We start from the raw sequence: 15095 nt of genomic DNA on the forward strand, positions 1-15095 counted from the left end.
TTAAAAATGGTATAATATTCATAGCTTTTTTTTACTAAAAATTAAATAATATCAAGTATAGTCATTGAAGTCGTACTACTTTCGCAATACTTCAAATAAAAAATAATACGTAATACAAAGTTAAGCCGACTTTTGTCTTCAACTTTCAACTTTTTAGTTACTGTAATCGCTTTTTAGTTTAGCAATGTCTAATAGAGTTATCCATTATCCTTTTATAATTGTTGTTGTAGGCTGGCATCAAAATAATTTGGGTACAGAACATAGGGTTGTATTTTTTTTATTTTCATTAGATTTTACAATTACAACATTCAAATAAATATTTACCATTCAGAATTTGCATTGAATAAACTATTATAGCAGATTTTCAAAATTTCTGCCACCTGCTCTTATGCATAACCTGCATCTTCTTAAAAACTGTGTCTTTAAACGTCCTAAACTTAAATTAGTAATTTCGCGAGCTGCTTCATTGATTCGTTGCCGCAATTCATCGACCGATCGAATTGGTTTACTGTACACTTTATCTTTTAAACATCCCCAGTAGAAAAAGTCCAGTGGGTTTAGGTCTGGGGAGCGTGGGGGCCACAAAATTGGTCCTAGCCGGCCAATCCATCTTCTTGGGTATGTGTCATCCAGATAAGCTCTAACTGCGCGGGCATAGTGAGCAGGGCACCCATCATTCTGCAGCCACATTCTTCTTCTTGTCTCAAGAGACACATCTTCCAAAAGAATGGGTAGATCATTTTGTAAAAATTCTAAATACATTGCTGCATTAAGGGTAGCAGGGAGTTCGAGCACTAAGTAGGCTAGTTTTTAAGAACATTTTCTGACTCAGTCTGATACATTTTTTTTTCACAGTCGCTAACCAAACTTTAGTTAAGGTTTTCGCTTTGAAACAAAAGGTAAGATTGAGTTGTTTTTTTTTGTTAATGTCGTGCTACTTTTTATTAAAATGAATACTGGGTTAATTGTCTCAAGCAACTTTTAGTGGTAGCCCAGAAAAAAAAAAGAATTATAAATTAGAGGTTTTTTATGCCCATAACAGACAAAAATAGGGCAAAAAGTGGAGATTTTCTGAAAAAACCTAAAAGTGTTAATATCTCGAAAACTAAAAAACTTTTACTGAGGTCATGTTGCTTTTATTTGATAGATCTAAAGCCGATCTACCTCCCGTGTCAGCCTGGCGTGCAATTTCTGGGACACCCTGTATAAGATAAGAAAAAGAAGTTGAAGAAATTTAAAATGATTAGTAATACCTCCACCTAAAAGAAGTATATTAAATTGGTTTTTATTGTAGTCTAGAATAAGGATCATACCAAAAGAAAAGAACTAGAAGAAAATGATTATATCATAATATATGAGGTGTGATAAAAAATATTATGAATTAATTTTTATAGAAGCAATTATTTATTTTAATTAGCTAGCCTCATCAGTTGAGGCTGTTTTTATTTCTCCGTTCTAAATTTAACTCCGTTCCAACTTATCTGCTACTTTAGCCGCTTAAGTGATATTTTTTTGTCCTCTATGTCGTCAAATGAGGATCTTGAATGACAAAAAGTGCTAAAGGAGTAGCTTTGAAGACTGTTTAACAATATTGAAACATTGCGAACTACATGATAGAGTAGAAGAGAGCCATACCAAAAAAAAGTCTTCTAGAAATACTTCCATTGTTATTAAAATAATTTTTTGATCACACCTCCTAGGGATAAACAATTTTTTTGGAGCAACAAATTGTTGATATTTTTGAATTTATTATTTGACACGACAAGATTGAGTGATTTTTGAAAAATTAACAATTTGTAGTCATTTACTCTAAAACATATTGTTCATTTAAAGTTCAACTAGACATGTTATGAATTTAGTTGTGAATCAAGGCTACAGGTTACTCCATTTGCTCAAATAAACTGAATTAATTTTCAGTTGATTCAATGTATTTAGTACATCAAATAAATTTTTTTTCAATTTTAAATCTATTAGGAAATCAGAACACTTTCTTCAAGTTTTTTGTTCTTTGGAGGTATTTTATGATCTACTGAATTTTTAAAAATGAGCATTTGGCAAATAGATCCAAGTCTATAGGATAAAATCTGAAATATTATATACGGTCAATATTTATAAATATTATGTTTTATAATGATTAATTAGTTCAGTTTGGAATATAAGTTTGATATATTATTTCAGAATCATCCTGTACAACCACACCAAGTTAAATATACACAATTAATCCAAAACAATAAAAGTGAAAAGAAAAGAAAATAACGAAAATCCGAAAAAATAGACAGTGAACGTTGGATATACAAAAAATGCATTCATAAGGTATCAGATGAATTGATTCTTTAAGTAAATAAATAAATATTCTTGATGACTATTTTTCAAAAAACAATCTATGATACATCAAATTTTATGTGATGATTTTAGCAACAATTTCTTTTAATGAAATACCTCTTTTTTCCTTACTGGGTGGACAAAATAATTAATAAAGACTAATCATATGTAATACAAAGTTTATTTTATCCTGTAAGTAATCCTAGCCTCTGGACTAAACAACTGTAACCGACTAAACCCAATTTAAAAATAACAAAGCTAAAGGCCGCTTGATATGATGAAAGACAACGTGCAATGCAATGCAAGACGCAATATTTCATGATCAAAAGCATGCGCAGATGAAGTGCAAATTGCAGTTCTAGGGAGACATCTAGCTATTTTTGGCTCAACAAATCAATTGACTTTCGTAAAACTTAGCTTTATTTTCATTGTTAAGCTAGGTTCAAAATATTGAATGAAATTTGAGGTTAGGATTTTGATTAATACTCTTCTCTGTCCATCACACTCCAAAAGCAAAGTAGCAAAAGTTATAATTATTGCTAGTGATGCACTGACCACTTTGTTCTTGTTTATTTTAGTTTTGTTATTATTCATTTTTAAACCGCACACAAGTATCAAATAAGATTCAATATCTTGAATTTGCAATAAATTCCATGGAATTTCTTGCACGTTGTCTTGCATCATGTCAAGCGGTTTTAAGTATTTTTTGTTTTATTTTACTATATGTATAATCAACTATTTTTTTGATGAGCTAGCAATTTCTTTTGACTTTGTTAGTTCTAATGATTGTTTTAAGAGATTTGTAATAAACTTATTTTGGGGAAATGACGCGTTTTCTTTCGAAAGACCAAGTTTAATTAAGTTAAAAATCTTGAGTTATCAGATTAGCAATAGTTTATAATTCTGAATGTCAATTTTCGGACAAAACATTTTCAGAGAAGAGAAATCGTGTAACTCTCGATCTTACCTATTAAATTTTTTTATGAAGTAATCCAGAATCTAAGGTCCATACTGACAGATCAGAAATTATCTTAATGCAGAACTTACAGTCACAATGCTTCAAAACTAATTACCAAATAATTTGAGCTTTGGAATCAACTAATTGGGATGGTGATTATTTAATAATGATATTATTGTCACTTTATGAATGCATTGTAGAGAAATATCCAAACTTGAACGTTTCGATTAAAAATACTCTATGAAGAATAATGTTTGAAAAGTATTGATAAATATTTAGCCTTATCGCTATCTCAAAATGGAAAACGTGGAATATAATCACAACTATTTGCCTCTATTAGACAATTTTCATAGTACAATCATCCTCATGGTTCTATTTTGCATCCAATTGCTCAATAGAATTGTTTAGAATGAAAATATTCACTTCCTGAAACTGTACTCCATTCTTTTATATCGCAATATTCCATTAATATATGAAAAAAAAAATAATATAACCCAAAAAAGTCATGTTTCTTTATTGCAGCATTTGAATATTTGTAATTTTCGGATTATACGACGTAGGTCATACATTATGGTAATACAACAGGCAGAAGAAGAAGATGTACGAACATGAAAAAGAACTATCGATAGAGAACTGCAAAAGATAAACTTAACATGGAAAGAGGCTAAAGAAATAGTCAAAAACAAAATGGAGAGCCCTCGTCAACTAAAAATAGCAGCCTCATCGTTACCACAGCTATTTAAACTGCTCCCTTTGTTCAAATGGGAGTTATATGACGATGATGATGATAAAATAAAAGTGAATGGAAAAACTAACTAGATGAAACCTCTGGCTCTTTATGACTTTTGAGAAAATGAATATCGTTTAGAAGGAAATTCAATATATTTTTATTTTCGTTTTATGTAACGATCTCTAGGGGACGTTGTTCAAACAATTATTATTTTCTGATTTCTCTAAAAAATTTTTCTAAAAAACATAGTATTTTAATAAATAGTAACATAAATTAACTGATCAAATGTTACACTATAAATATATGGCAAATAAATGTACACATAACCTAGAATAGCGATTATGGTATTATATTTATCAACACTGCTCATAAATAAAAAAAAAAACAAAGAGCTTTCTATGTCATATGTATATAATCAAACATGAGGTGTATTCATACCAAAAATTTGATGGTATTAGTTAATCGACATGGCAACGACATCTTAACGACTTGTAAGTCGTCCATAACATTCCTTTTCAACGTTTTCTTTTGTTGTTTCACGTATTAGAGTTTAATGTCTTCACGGTAATCTTAAACATTGTTCCACTTTAAGCCGACTCACCGTAAGTATTGATTCATATTTCACACATTTTATACTTTATTTCATTTTTACATAAACTTTTTTATCCATTTCTATTAACAATTGAAAATCATCGAATCATCATATTTAAGTTGATAATTGTATCATTTTTTTGGAAAAAATGCATCAATAGGACTCTCCAAATCCTTAGGGTGCATGGCAGAGTGACGCGAACGCCATCTAATGAGCAGTCATGACAACAAGACGTCGACCATATTGTTGATGCGTTTCGAGAAGAGAGGACATACCGGAGCATTATATTTCCTATGCGAAAAACCCAAAATTTTCTCTATTACATTCATATTGAACGTTTTCATCGGGAATATGGATTGATTATCCCTGTAGAGTAGATGTAAAAAAAGCAATGTGGCTAATTAGTTCATGGTACTATCCTTCACACTCCTTTCCACCAATCTAGGCTTTCGAAAAAACAAGAAAATGAAATTTGGTTAGGTTAGGTCGGTTTGTTGATAGAATTATCACGTGCCCCACGAGTAATCTTTTAGTCTCACAAGTTATTTATTTATCCTATGTCCTACAGTTCACCTTATTTGTCCACCTGGTTTGTTTACGCAACCCGCATGACTCCTGAACCCCAAGAATCTGCGATATAAAAATTTTCTTTATTTTCTGAACACACCTCATATAAACACTAAGTATAATAAAATTTTCTACCAAGTTCTTATTTGATGAGAAAAAACTGATTTGATTATTAGTAATTCTTTGATAGAGATTATACATGTAGATTAACTCTAAAAGATTCAGTGCTCATCTAGGACTAAAAATACAAACTACTCTTTGTTTTTTTGTTTTTGAACAATAAAGACCCAAGATTGTGAATAAGGTTTTAACCAAGAAGACTGCTTCAAATAAAACTGACCATTAACGCTTCCACTACTCTCCGAAGTATGAAGTCTTGATTCATATCCAAGTGGTACGTCAATCATCCTAGGAGGAATGGGCGGTGGAGAGCTTCCTGCTACATTATTCATTATTACGTTTTACACACAATTAATTAAATATTCATCTACAAATACATAATTTGAAGTCTAGCAATTTGATAGCAAATAGAAAGACAGTTTGTCAAATCTGAAGTTTCTAAATCTTCAGTAGAAATCACCAAATAATTAATATTTCAAACTGTTGCTTGCATTTTAGCAAATTTGCGCAGCAGAAAAAAGGATGTATAAATATTTATCAAACTTAAAAAATTCATATTGAATTGAAGAAATATTGGGGGGCAAGAAAATTAAGCCGGTAAAACATCATCTAGTTCCCGGTTTATTAAACATGTATTCATTAATGTAGCTTCCTTCGCGAGTTATAGCATCAGTCCAATGCTTTCCCAATGTTTCTGCGCCATTTTTATTAAACTATTTTTCTTTGAATTCAATAATATTATAGTGATGACTTCTGATCTGGGAAAATTAGATTTGACATTTGGGATGCACACACTAGGCTGTGTGTATCCCAAAATACGTATGACTAGCGGATTGTTGGGTTTTTGCTCCATTTGGACAGTTCAATCCACCCAGATGACCACCAGATTCAAATGAATCTCGGTTTCTTCCATGGTCACATTTCGATGTAGAAATCCTAAACAATTCCAAACAGCATTCTGAATCATCAGTTCCTTGTTGTTATTGTTCTATTGCAAGGAATTACGGCGTCATTAAGGACTTGCCTTTTTAGTGACCAAATACTAATTTAAGATGATGTAAAAACTTCCATTAAGCATCGTCAGTAGTTGTTGTTTTTAAAGAAGAGTTAACCATAATAATTTTTCTGCCAAGACTATATGTTAACGTCATTTTTTCCAGTTAAATAACAATGCTTCAAATTTGGCAACTGGAACCGTTGGTGATATTCATATTGAATCACTATTTACACTACCACTATACCGTTTAAACCGGTTTACTTTCAGTGTCTGAAGGCGATAACTTGGTTATCGAAACACTCATTACAGACAGTGTAATTGTGAGTGTTGGCACAGAGTAATGTAAACAGTGTGTTCAGTATCTGGCAACTGTTGTTTAAAATATTCAATTCAAGAAAAAAAAATGAAAATGTGATTCGTAGTGGTGATTTCTATCTATCAAATCGAGGGGTAAATGATCAATAACATAAAGAAAAACCTTCATTTCTGGATGGTCACAAATAACAAATGATCCTTCGATTTTGCTCGGGATTGTAATTTAATATGACCAAATTCTATTAGCACAAATGAGAATTTACAAAATATTTCCATTATTTTATACATTATTTCCACTCGCAAAAACTATCCACATCAAAGAAGAAATTTAGTCCAAGCTCAGACATGTGTTACAATCTTTTAATAAAATTTGGTTTTTAGCAGAATCATTGTTTTTGAATATTATATTAACCAAATTAAAATTTTAAATACCTACCAACAGTGTGTCTATTTGAATAGTTAGGTGTTGAAGACAGACTTCCGTTAGAGACTTGCGGATCGTGCCTTAAAACAACGTCTGATACATCCGGACTTGAAGTTCTACTGGACTGCGAACTAATTTCAAAATCGTTGGGATCCTAATTAAAAGTCAATCTATTATTATCTCGGAATTCAATGTATAATTCAATAATGGTGAATACCGATGATTTATTTATAAGTACTAATTATATGGTGAATAAAATTCTGGAAAAATAGTTTCACTCCAGTACCAGTCACGTTAACATGATTATGTTTCTGTATATATGTTTGATAAGGAGGCAATTCATTGTAAGATCTATTGTATATTTGGTTTCCAATATCTTCCAATATTTTATCAGTATTGAGTCCACAAAAGGGTTTTGATCCCCAGAAATGTATTTTGTCCTCTTTCTTTTCTAGTACTATTTCAATGTGTTCTTGTTCCTACCTTAGGGTAATTTTGATATTTCTTCCTAGTTCAATAAGTATACCTTAGAGTTCATGAACTATTTTGGAAGTGATTACAGCGCTGCCTAGCTATCTGACATTATTATTATTGTCAGTCTTCTATAAGGGTGTATATCACTTAATATTATTATTAAAGTTTATTGAACTGGCAATTCAATCATAAATTTCAAGTAACATTTTCAAACAAAAGCCTCTTCTTCTTTCTTCTTTAACCGGCACTACGGTCATTTGAGAACCAGAGCCTTCTCAACAAATCCTTTCTGTCCTGAGCATGTGAGCCTACATAATAACAGTGTCATCCATCAATGTACCTGTGCAGTATTCTTTCCGTGGTACTCCAGCTACAATAAGCGTGAACTTTGACATTTAATTAACTAATTAGTACCAAATTTACTTACGCGTTTTAATCTATAAAAATGTTTGTATACTTATAATCTTATTAAAATATTATACAAGTTTGAAGAAATTCGCGGTATATATTGAGCTTTAACTGCAAATTTATAAGTGGTTGATGATTAAAGGCCGATTTATAAACTTGACCTTCAGTTTGCTGTAACAAAATTAAAAACATTGAAATGCATAAGACCATCCATAGTTGCTGTTTTTCGATCGGACTGCCTTTTAACATAAAAGAATTTTATCTTTTACCATCGGTCGTTCGTAGCAACTTTCTTAGCAATAGAAAAGAGCCAATCACATAGGTTCGAGTTTGTCACGTGATTTTGACGTATGACGTTGAAGCGTGATGTTGGGGTTATTTCTCTTTTTGTTTATTTGTTTGTTAATTGTGGTTTTTTGGCTTTGCTTGTTTTCTCTTCGTTATTTTCCACAAACAAAAATACAAAAATATCACGAAAGCAAAAAGCAGTACACACGTCGAAAAGAATAAGGAAATTTTTAGGTTAACGTCAAGTTTATGAATTTGTTACGAACGGCAATTAGAAAGTCAAGTTCATGAATCGGTCTTAATACTTGCCCTTGTAACCTCGAAATGCAACAACTGATGTGCAGGTGGTAGTTTTGCTCTAAAAGTTATTTTGTTAATCCAGTCCATCATATCGACTTCAGAATTAGAAGAAAACAAAAATTCAGATCCGTCTGTAATAGATAAACGGAAAGTATGTTTTCTCTTTTGATAATCGTCTGCTACGGTACAAGTGGCGTTATGTATATTTAGTGGAGGTGCGTTTGCTTTACTAGCAGCAAAGTCATCCTTAGTTTTAAAGAAACAGAGAAGTTGTCCGCATAGAACTGTGTAAGAATTCTTCCAAGCTCTGTTTGTGGCACGTTTCTGACCAGGCAGTAATAGTTGTTTTCTTTCAAGGAAAGCTTCTGCTTCGACAGGAGGTAGCACTAATTCTAAAAAAACAAAATAGAACTGACAATGTACAATTGTCTGAAAATGTATTATTTTTGTTAATTTACCAGCATTTTTTGCTCGAATTGAACCCCGTCTTCTAGTATTGAAAGATGGCGTTCTCTTAACAGGTTTAGTTGTACTTCCAACTTTCATACTTTCTGCGCGTTTCACAGAAGCATCGGAACCTCTCCTTATGCGATCTCTATCCCGATCAAACATATGCACCACCGAATTTGTCTTTCTTACAGATATATTATTATTTTCAGCTGGTGATTGGGAGGTATATTCTGGTATTTCTGGTTGGATAACTGGTCTAACATCATCCGATAAATTGCTAAACCTAAATAAAAAAAAATATTAGCAAATTTATCATTTTATTTATTACACTTAAAATTACCTCGGAGATGTATCTCGAGATTCCTGCCGTCTCATTTCATTGATCCTCGCTTTCTCCTTCATTTTTCTTTGTTCTAATTTTTCGTGTTCGATTCTCTCCCTTTCTACTTTCCGGGCTCTGGCTTCTTCAAGTTTCTGCTCAGCAAATGAATCCTCTAGTAAAGTTTGTCGTCTCAAAGCGTTAAAACGATCTTCTTGAGCTTTGATGGTTTCTTCAAAATCACGATGTTTACGAAGAAACTCTTCGACTTGTAAAATAGAATCTCCAACTTTTCCATCCTTAAGAGTACCTATTGACATGTTAATGAGTATTTAAAACCATTATAATGTTTTATTAAAATCCTTGATCATAATTTTTTTTCATTTTTTTTTATTTTATTTTGTAACATATAGAAAGCAGAGGCGTTTAATAATAAATGAAGTCACAATAATTGACAAAATAGGAAAGATATTTGATGAGAGACGAAATAGGACGTTTGGCATATCAGATTATCCATTTAATTAGTAGAAAACTAGGAATTTTGAATTAAGTGGAAATTGTAGCCTCCATTTCTTTACACACACATAAATAATGTAGCTCAATTTTTGAACCTCCGAGAATGATCAAATTCATTTAGTAAATAAAAAAAGTTTTTGATGCGTTCTTACCTTCTCTTACTATCATCCAATTTTCTAACGTATTAGCTTCACGTTTGAAAAGTTGCAGATCCAAATTTTGTTGATATATAAGGTTTCTCTTCCTCCATGTATTATCTAACAAACTGACTTTCTGTTGAAGAATTTTAATTTTATCCTCTATTTCTTGAGATAGGGGATGACCTTCTTTAATGAATGTTTTTCCGGTTTCGTAAAATTGTTGGAACGCTGGTAGCCTGCCTTCTATTTCAGTGTTGTAATCCTTATGCCGTTCCAATAACAATTCGGCTTCATTGCAGTCCTGAGGTAAATCCGGTGCCGTTATTTTCGCAAGCATTTCATTTATCCAAGCTCTATAATAAAAAGGTTATAAAATTGTACAAATCCTCAACAAAGATTGCCTGGTGGACCAAAAAATAGACGGGAGGATCAAATATGCATAATTTGGGAGTACCTGACTGGAACAAACAGATGTAGACAGAAAGAATTCAAGAACAATAATCCATGGTTCAAAAATATGTGATAAACTGTGATTAAATAGGGATAAAATGCGACTACACATAAAAATACAGGGCCAAAAGAGATCAATTTGACTTTTATATATATTATTGTTAATTGTCTAATTATTTTTTTAAAAATAATTCTCAAAATTATTTTGCTGTATTCTAATGAGTTTTATTTTATAAAAAATACCATTAATCGATTCTTAATTACTTCGTTCAATTATTTGGAATAAAATAATTTGAAAAGTTGTAGAGAGCCATAAAGATTATAAGGCCTAGTCAGATCGTTCTTTTCTGATATTGATATTTGTCAAGAGTAGTGATATAAAATGCCTAGTTATTTATAATTTCGGGTATATGTTCTGCAAAAATGCCCAAAGTACAAAAATACAAAGTATTTCTGAGAAAATATTGAATTATTGTCACACAAGCACTTATTTAGATGGTTTAATGATGTATCATTGATCAAATTTCTTGTATAATCTTAGTATATTTGGTCTAATGGACTAATTTCTATCCATTTTGAAAAATCTTGTGTAATTGATAACTTTTTCTTTGGAAATTCATTACGGTGGATGTAGGTATTATTTGTCAGTTCTAACTTTCAATAAAACACAAAAAAATTGAACAATTGTTTTGGATTGATATAATAAAATATGTAGGTAATGCTTTTTCAGAAAAAAATAGTACAAGTGTGACAACCAGACAACAAGAATTAATTATTTATTAATTTAAGACAATTGTGGTTTTCTTAGCTTTTTAAGCTGTTTTATTTAAAGTTCTTTTCCCTTTTCAGCCAACACTAATTTGTAGTGGTTTTTATTTTTGTACTTAAAACATATAAGCATTTCAACACACAACATATTTTTATTTTGGTATTGATAACGTATATTAAACTAGATCCCTGGCTAGCTAATAAAAACAAATGGAGTGTGAATGGTTATTTTTTTACATAATTTCATTCACTTTCATTGTTATGTTTAGAGTAGTAAAATGGGTCAGATTCAGATTCGTCCTATTCTGATTCCCCACACCCTCAGATTTCCTATTCATCATTATTTTCTGCACCTATCTCTTCATCATTCTTCTTCAATATTTTGAGCATCAATTTTCAGTTAAAAGCTAGATAAGTTAGTTTTGCTACCTTGTCATGTGTTAAATATTCTCTTAATGGCAGCAGATATTACTGGTGTCCCAAGTTTTCTTCCATATTCCGTTAATTTACAGGTTTTTCTTAATCCTCGCCGCCACAGTAAAGGATTTACATGATTATTGCTTTTCAGTCCTTTCCACACAAACTATCTGGACCAAATTCCTTACTTGTCTCTGAAATCAGCCAAGTTTTTTCTCACTTGAAGTACATCTAACCCTATGTGCTTTGCTGTTTCTCATTTGAAGCTTATTGTCTCAAGCATCTCAACAGGATTTAGTTTGCCAATTTCTTTTATAGGAGGAAGGTTTGTTGTAGTTGGCACTAATGTAGGAGTTGCTCCTCTGCAGAGCTGGGATACATTCCCTGTTATATGTCCACTTTATAAATGTACAGCCTATTGGGCATTTGCCGACCCCTTATTACTAATCAAGGGTTGCTTTTATTGCTCATGACCCTCTTGTATATTCTTCAAATTCAGAGCTTTTAAGAACACTCTAGAATGTTCGATAACTGTTAACATATATGTTAAGGCCAACATACTGGGAAAAGAAGAATAACCCAACCAATTAAACAAATTATCTAATATGTATCTATATCAAAGATTCTACACAATGCTATATTACTAGGAAAGACAAAGATTTATAATCTCCAAATAGCTACAAAAACTGGTTAATTGGATTTGTATGAGAATTAGATTTATTGGACCTTTCATAATGGAATACTTACAATAAATCATGATATTCTTCGAAGTAGGATTGCAATTGTTCAGATTGTTGTAAAAAGTATTTCTGTCTTTCGACTTTATCCTGCAAATCTTGTAGGGCATTAACGGTGTCTTCTCTTTTATCATCAATATGTTCTTTGGTATCGGGATATTCAAGAATCAATCTGTCCCCTTCCTGTTCCACAAAATCAACTTTATCTTTAATGGCTTTCATTTCAGTTTCCAGAGCTTGATGTTTACGCATCATATCTTCTATTACCTAAAAAATAAATTCGAAAATTACTAAAAGGTATTTGTTTATAATACCATTGTACTTAATGGCGTTTTATCTTATTATAATGACCAAGGATACTACGTATACTACACAGGAGAAAAAATAATAACCTATCCTACCCACAAGTGTATGTGAATTGAATATTCAATTACCTCAACGTCGGGAACGTAAACACCATAAATAACATCAGCATCTTTTTCTCTAATCCATGAAATGATTTCATCAGCGGTCTGATCAAACAAATGTACTTGTTTGGCTCCTGCTAATGCTTCTTTGCGAGCATTCGCCAACTCTAACAAATCATCCCAATTGTTTTGTAATTCTATAATTTTTTGTTGAATATCAGGGCTATAACTGCTTTTGGCGTCTATGATGAAATGACCATTTTCTATGCACTGTTGTACTCTGGGTTCGCTGTTAATAAGACTTGTATGGAATGTTTCGAATGCTTGTATCAAAAGTTCAATATGTTCCAAATCATTTCCATATTCATCGGAATCGGCTTTATTCATTTGTTCTTTCATCCAATCTTGAACTTCGTTACATTCATGTACGAATCCGAAGTATTGTAAGGCTTCTGTCAAGCGAACTTCACGTTCTGATACCAGTTTCCTCAAATTACCAAACTCTGTTTGTAATTCAATCTAAAACAAAAAAAAAATTGTTTTATTAATGTTTAATAAATACTTCCACGTAAAAATAGGCGAATACTTGAAAAATAGAATAAATACATTTTGTTACATATGTTATTGAGGGTGACTATACAGTTCAGTTGGAAATTGGAGTGAAAATGAAGAACATAGTATTGATTAGCACAAATGTACATGAATTGTAACCAACGTTGCAAAATCTAAATCAAAGAAATAGAAAGAACAATTAAGTGTAACTCAAAAAGCCCTAGTTAGAAGTGTGCGGGTTCAAGCTTGATAACTAAAGCCGGAATATATGTGTCACAAACTAATAATGATGTTATCGTTAAAATCAGAGTAATATACTATCACCACAGTAGAATGTAAACTAATATGTTGCTTCTTAGGGGCAGGTATGAAGAAGAGAATACTAAAAGTAAATTCTGCTACCCATATTAATTTGAATTGACAGATTAATGACTTCTAAGGTACAATATTTAAAGAAATAGAAAATAAACATGTCGATTGGCACATTACATTGACGACATTTTTTTAAACCATTTTTTAAAATAGAAATATCATTTTCAGATACTCTAATGAGTTAAAAAACAGATTGCAAATTACAAGAACAATCTAGAAAAAAATGAAGTAGAGAAATATAATAATTTAATTGGCATCATCCAAGAATCCATCATGATATTGGTCCTCCGGAGTGGATTTTGATTATTTGATACATTAACAAATATTATAAATGATCTCGAACAAGTAAAGAGCAGCAAACGAGTTTAGAATTGATATGAAAGCAGTTAGATAACAATAATGAGTCAATACATTTTCAATATTTAATTTAAATGTTGTTTCTTTTTCACTCATTTAGTTTATTTATTACAGCTTTTTAAAACAAATAGTTATTCAATTTTTTTGGCTTGCATTTGTAGTTTCAATCTCCAATGTTTAAATATCTGTATTCCTAATTATTTAATTCATTCGTAGAAATTTTACTGAACTAAAATGTTCATACCTTTGATTTTTCAATGTTGCTTGCATCGAAATGTCTCCTGTCTATCAAAGAATCTGCAACATCACTTAATTTTTGTATAGTTTTCTGGAAAGTTTTCACTTCAATCGATAGAGTTTCCAACTTTCTCTGTAATGATTTAGCTGTATCCTCATCTTTACCAACTTCTTTTGTAGAAAGAAGAGGTTTCTTTTCAGCAATCCAAGCGTGAGCTTCTGATACATCTTGAAAGAACTACAAAAATTGAAAACATGTCAAATGTGATTATTAATAATGATAATAATTAACAAAGCAATTATAACTATATTGTTGCACTGTTAACAAAACACAAATGAATATTATCAACGGTTCCAAAAGTTTTTAATTAATTGATGGTTGGTTCCGAGTTGGTCAGATCCATAATAATGAATAATATTTTTTTGGACACAGTAGTAAAAAGGCGACCGAATTATTAACAAATTAGTTTTCCAAACCTTCATCATCAGACCGACTACTTAACAACCATCCTTGGAGACATAAATTAAGGACAATACACAGGGTTCAGCATTTAAGTAGCCTGAATTCTACACTGATAATAATAATAATAAAAACAGAAAATTCTTAAAGTTAGTGGTTACCCAAGAGAACTGGTTAATAAAATTTTCTGGTTTCAGTATTCATATAGAGGTATTTTCAGTAAAAAAAATAGAAGAGGAAATTTGTTTTTACTAACATAACAAAATAAAACGTTAAATTTGTTATCATACTCTAAACGTGTTATGATGTTGACAAAAAAATCAATGATTCCTGTTGGATGTAATCAAAATATAAAATTTTTATATAGTTACAACAAATTCTATTTTTATAATCAAGTGATAGATAATTTTTTAATTGA

General features: G+C 31.1%; 1 protein-coding gene across 3 annotated transcripts in view; it reads right to left on the reverse strand.

The window, feature by feature from the left end:
* LOC130902346 (spectrin beta chain, non-erythrocytic 1) overlaps window positions 1-15095 on the reverse strand; it is a 79549-nt gene that overhangs the window by 2055 nt on the left and 62399 nt on the right. For 2 of the 3 annotated variants that reach the window (XM_057814435.1, XM_057814434.1), the window contains exons 20-28: window positions 14225-14455; window positions 12727-13218; window positions 12303-12559; window positions 9933-10273; window positions 9286-9574; window positions 8954-9228; window positions 8505-8887; window positions 7038-7179; window positions 5510-5608 (exon numbers count right to left, since the gene is read on the reverse strand). In XM_057814435.1, the coding sequence (XP_057670418.1) occupies window positions 5510-5608; window positions 7038-7179; window positions 8505-8887; window positions 8954-9228; window positions 9286-9574; window positions 9933-10273; window positions 12303-12559; window positions 12727-13218; window positions 14225-14455 (2509 nt within the window). The remainder of the gene's footprint in view (window positions 1-5509; window positions 5609-7037; window positions 7180-8504; window positions 8888-8953; window positions 9229-9285; window positions 9575-9932; window positions 10274-12302; window positions 12560-12726; window positions 13219-14224; window positions 14456-15095) is intronic. The other variant, XM_057814436.1, reaches the window with a different exon arrangement.

This window comes from Diorhabda carinulata, chromosome X (assembly GCF_026250575.1).
Source record: "Diorhabda carinulata isolate Delta chromosome X, icDioCari1.1, whole genome shotgun sequence".
Classification (NCBI taxonomy): Eukaryota; Metazoa; Arthropoda; class Insecta; order Coleoptera; family Chrysomelidae; genus Diorhabda; species Diorhabda carinulata.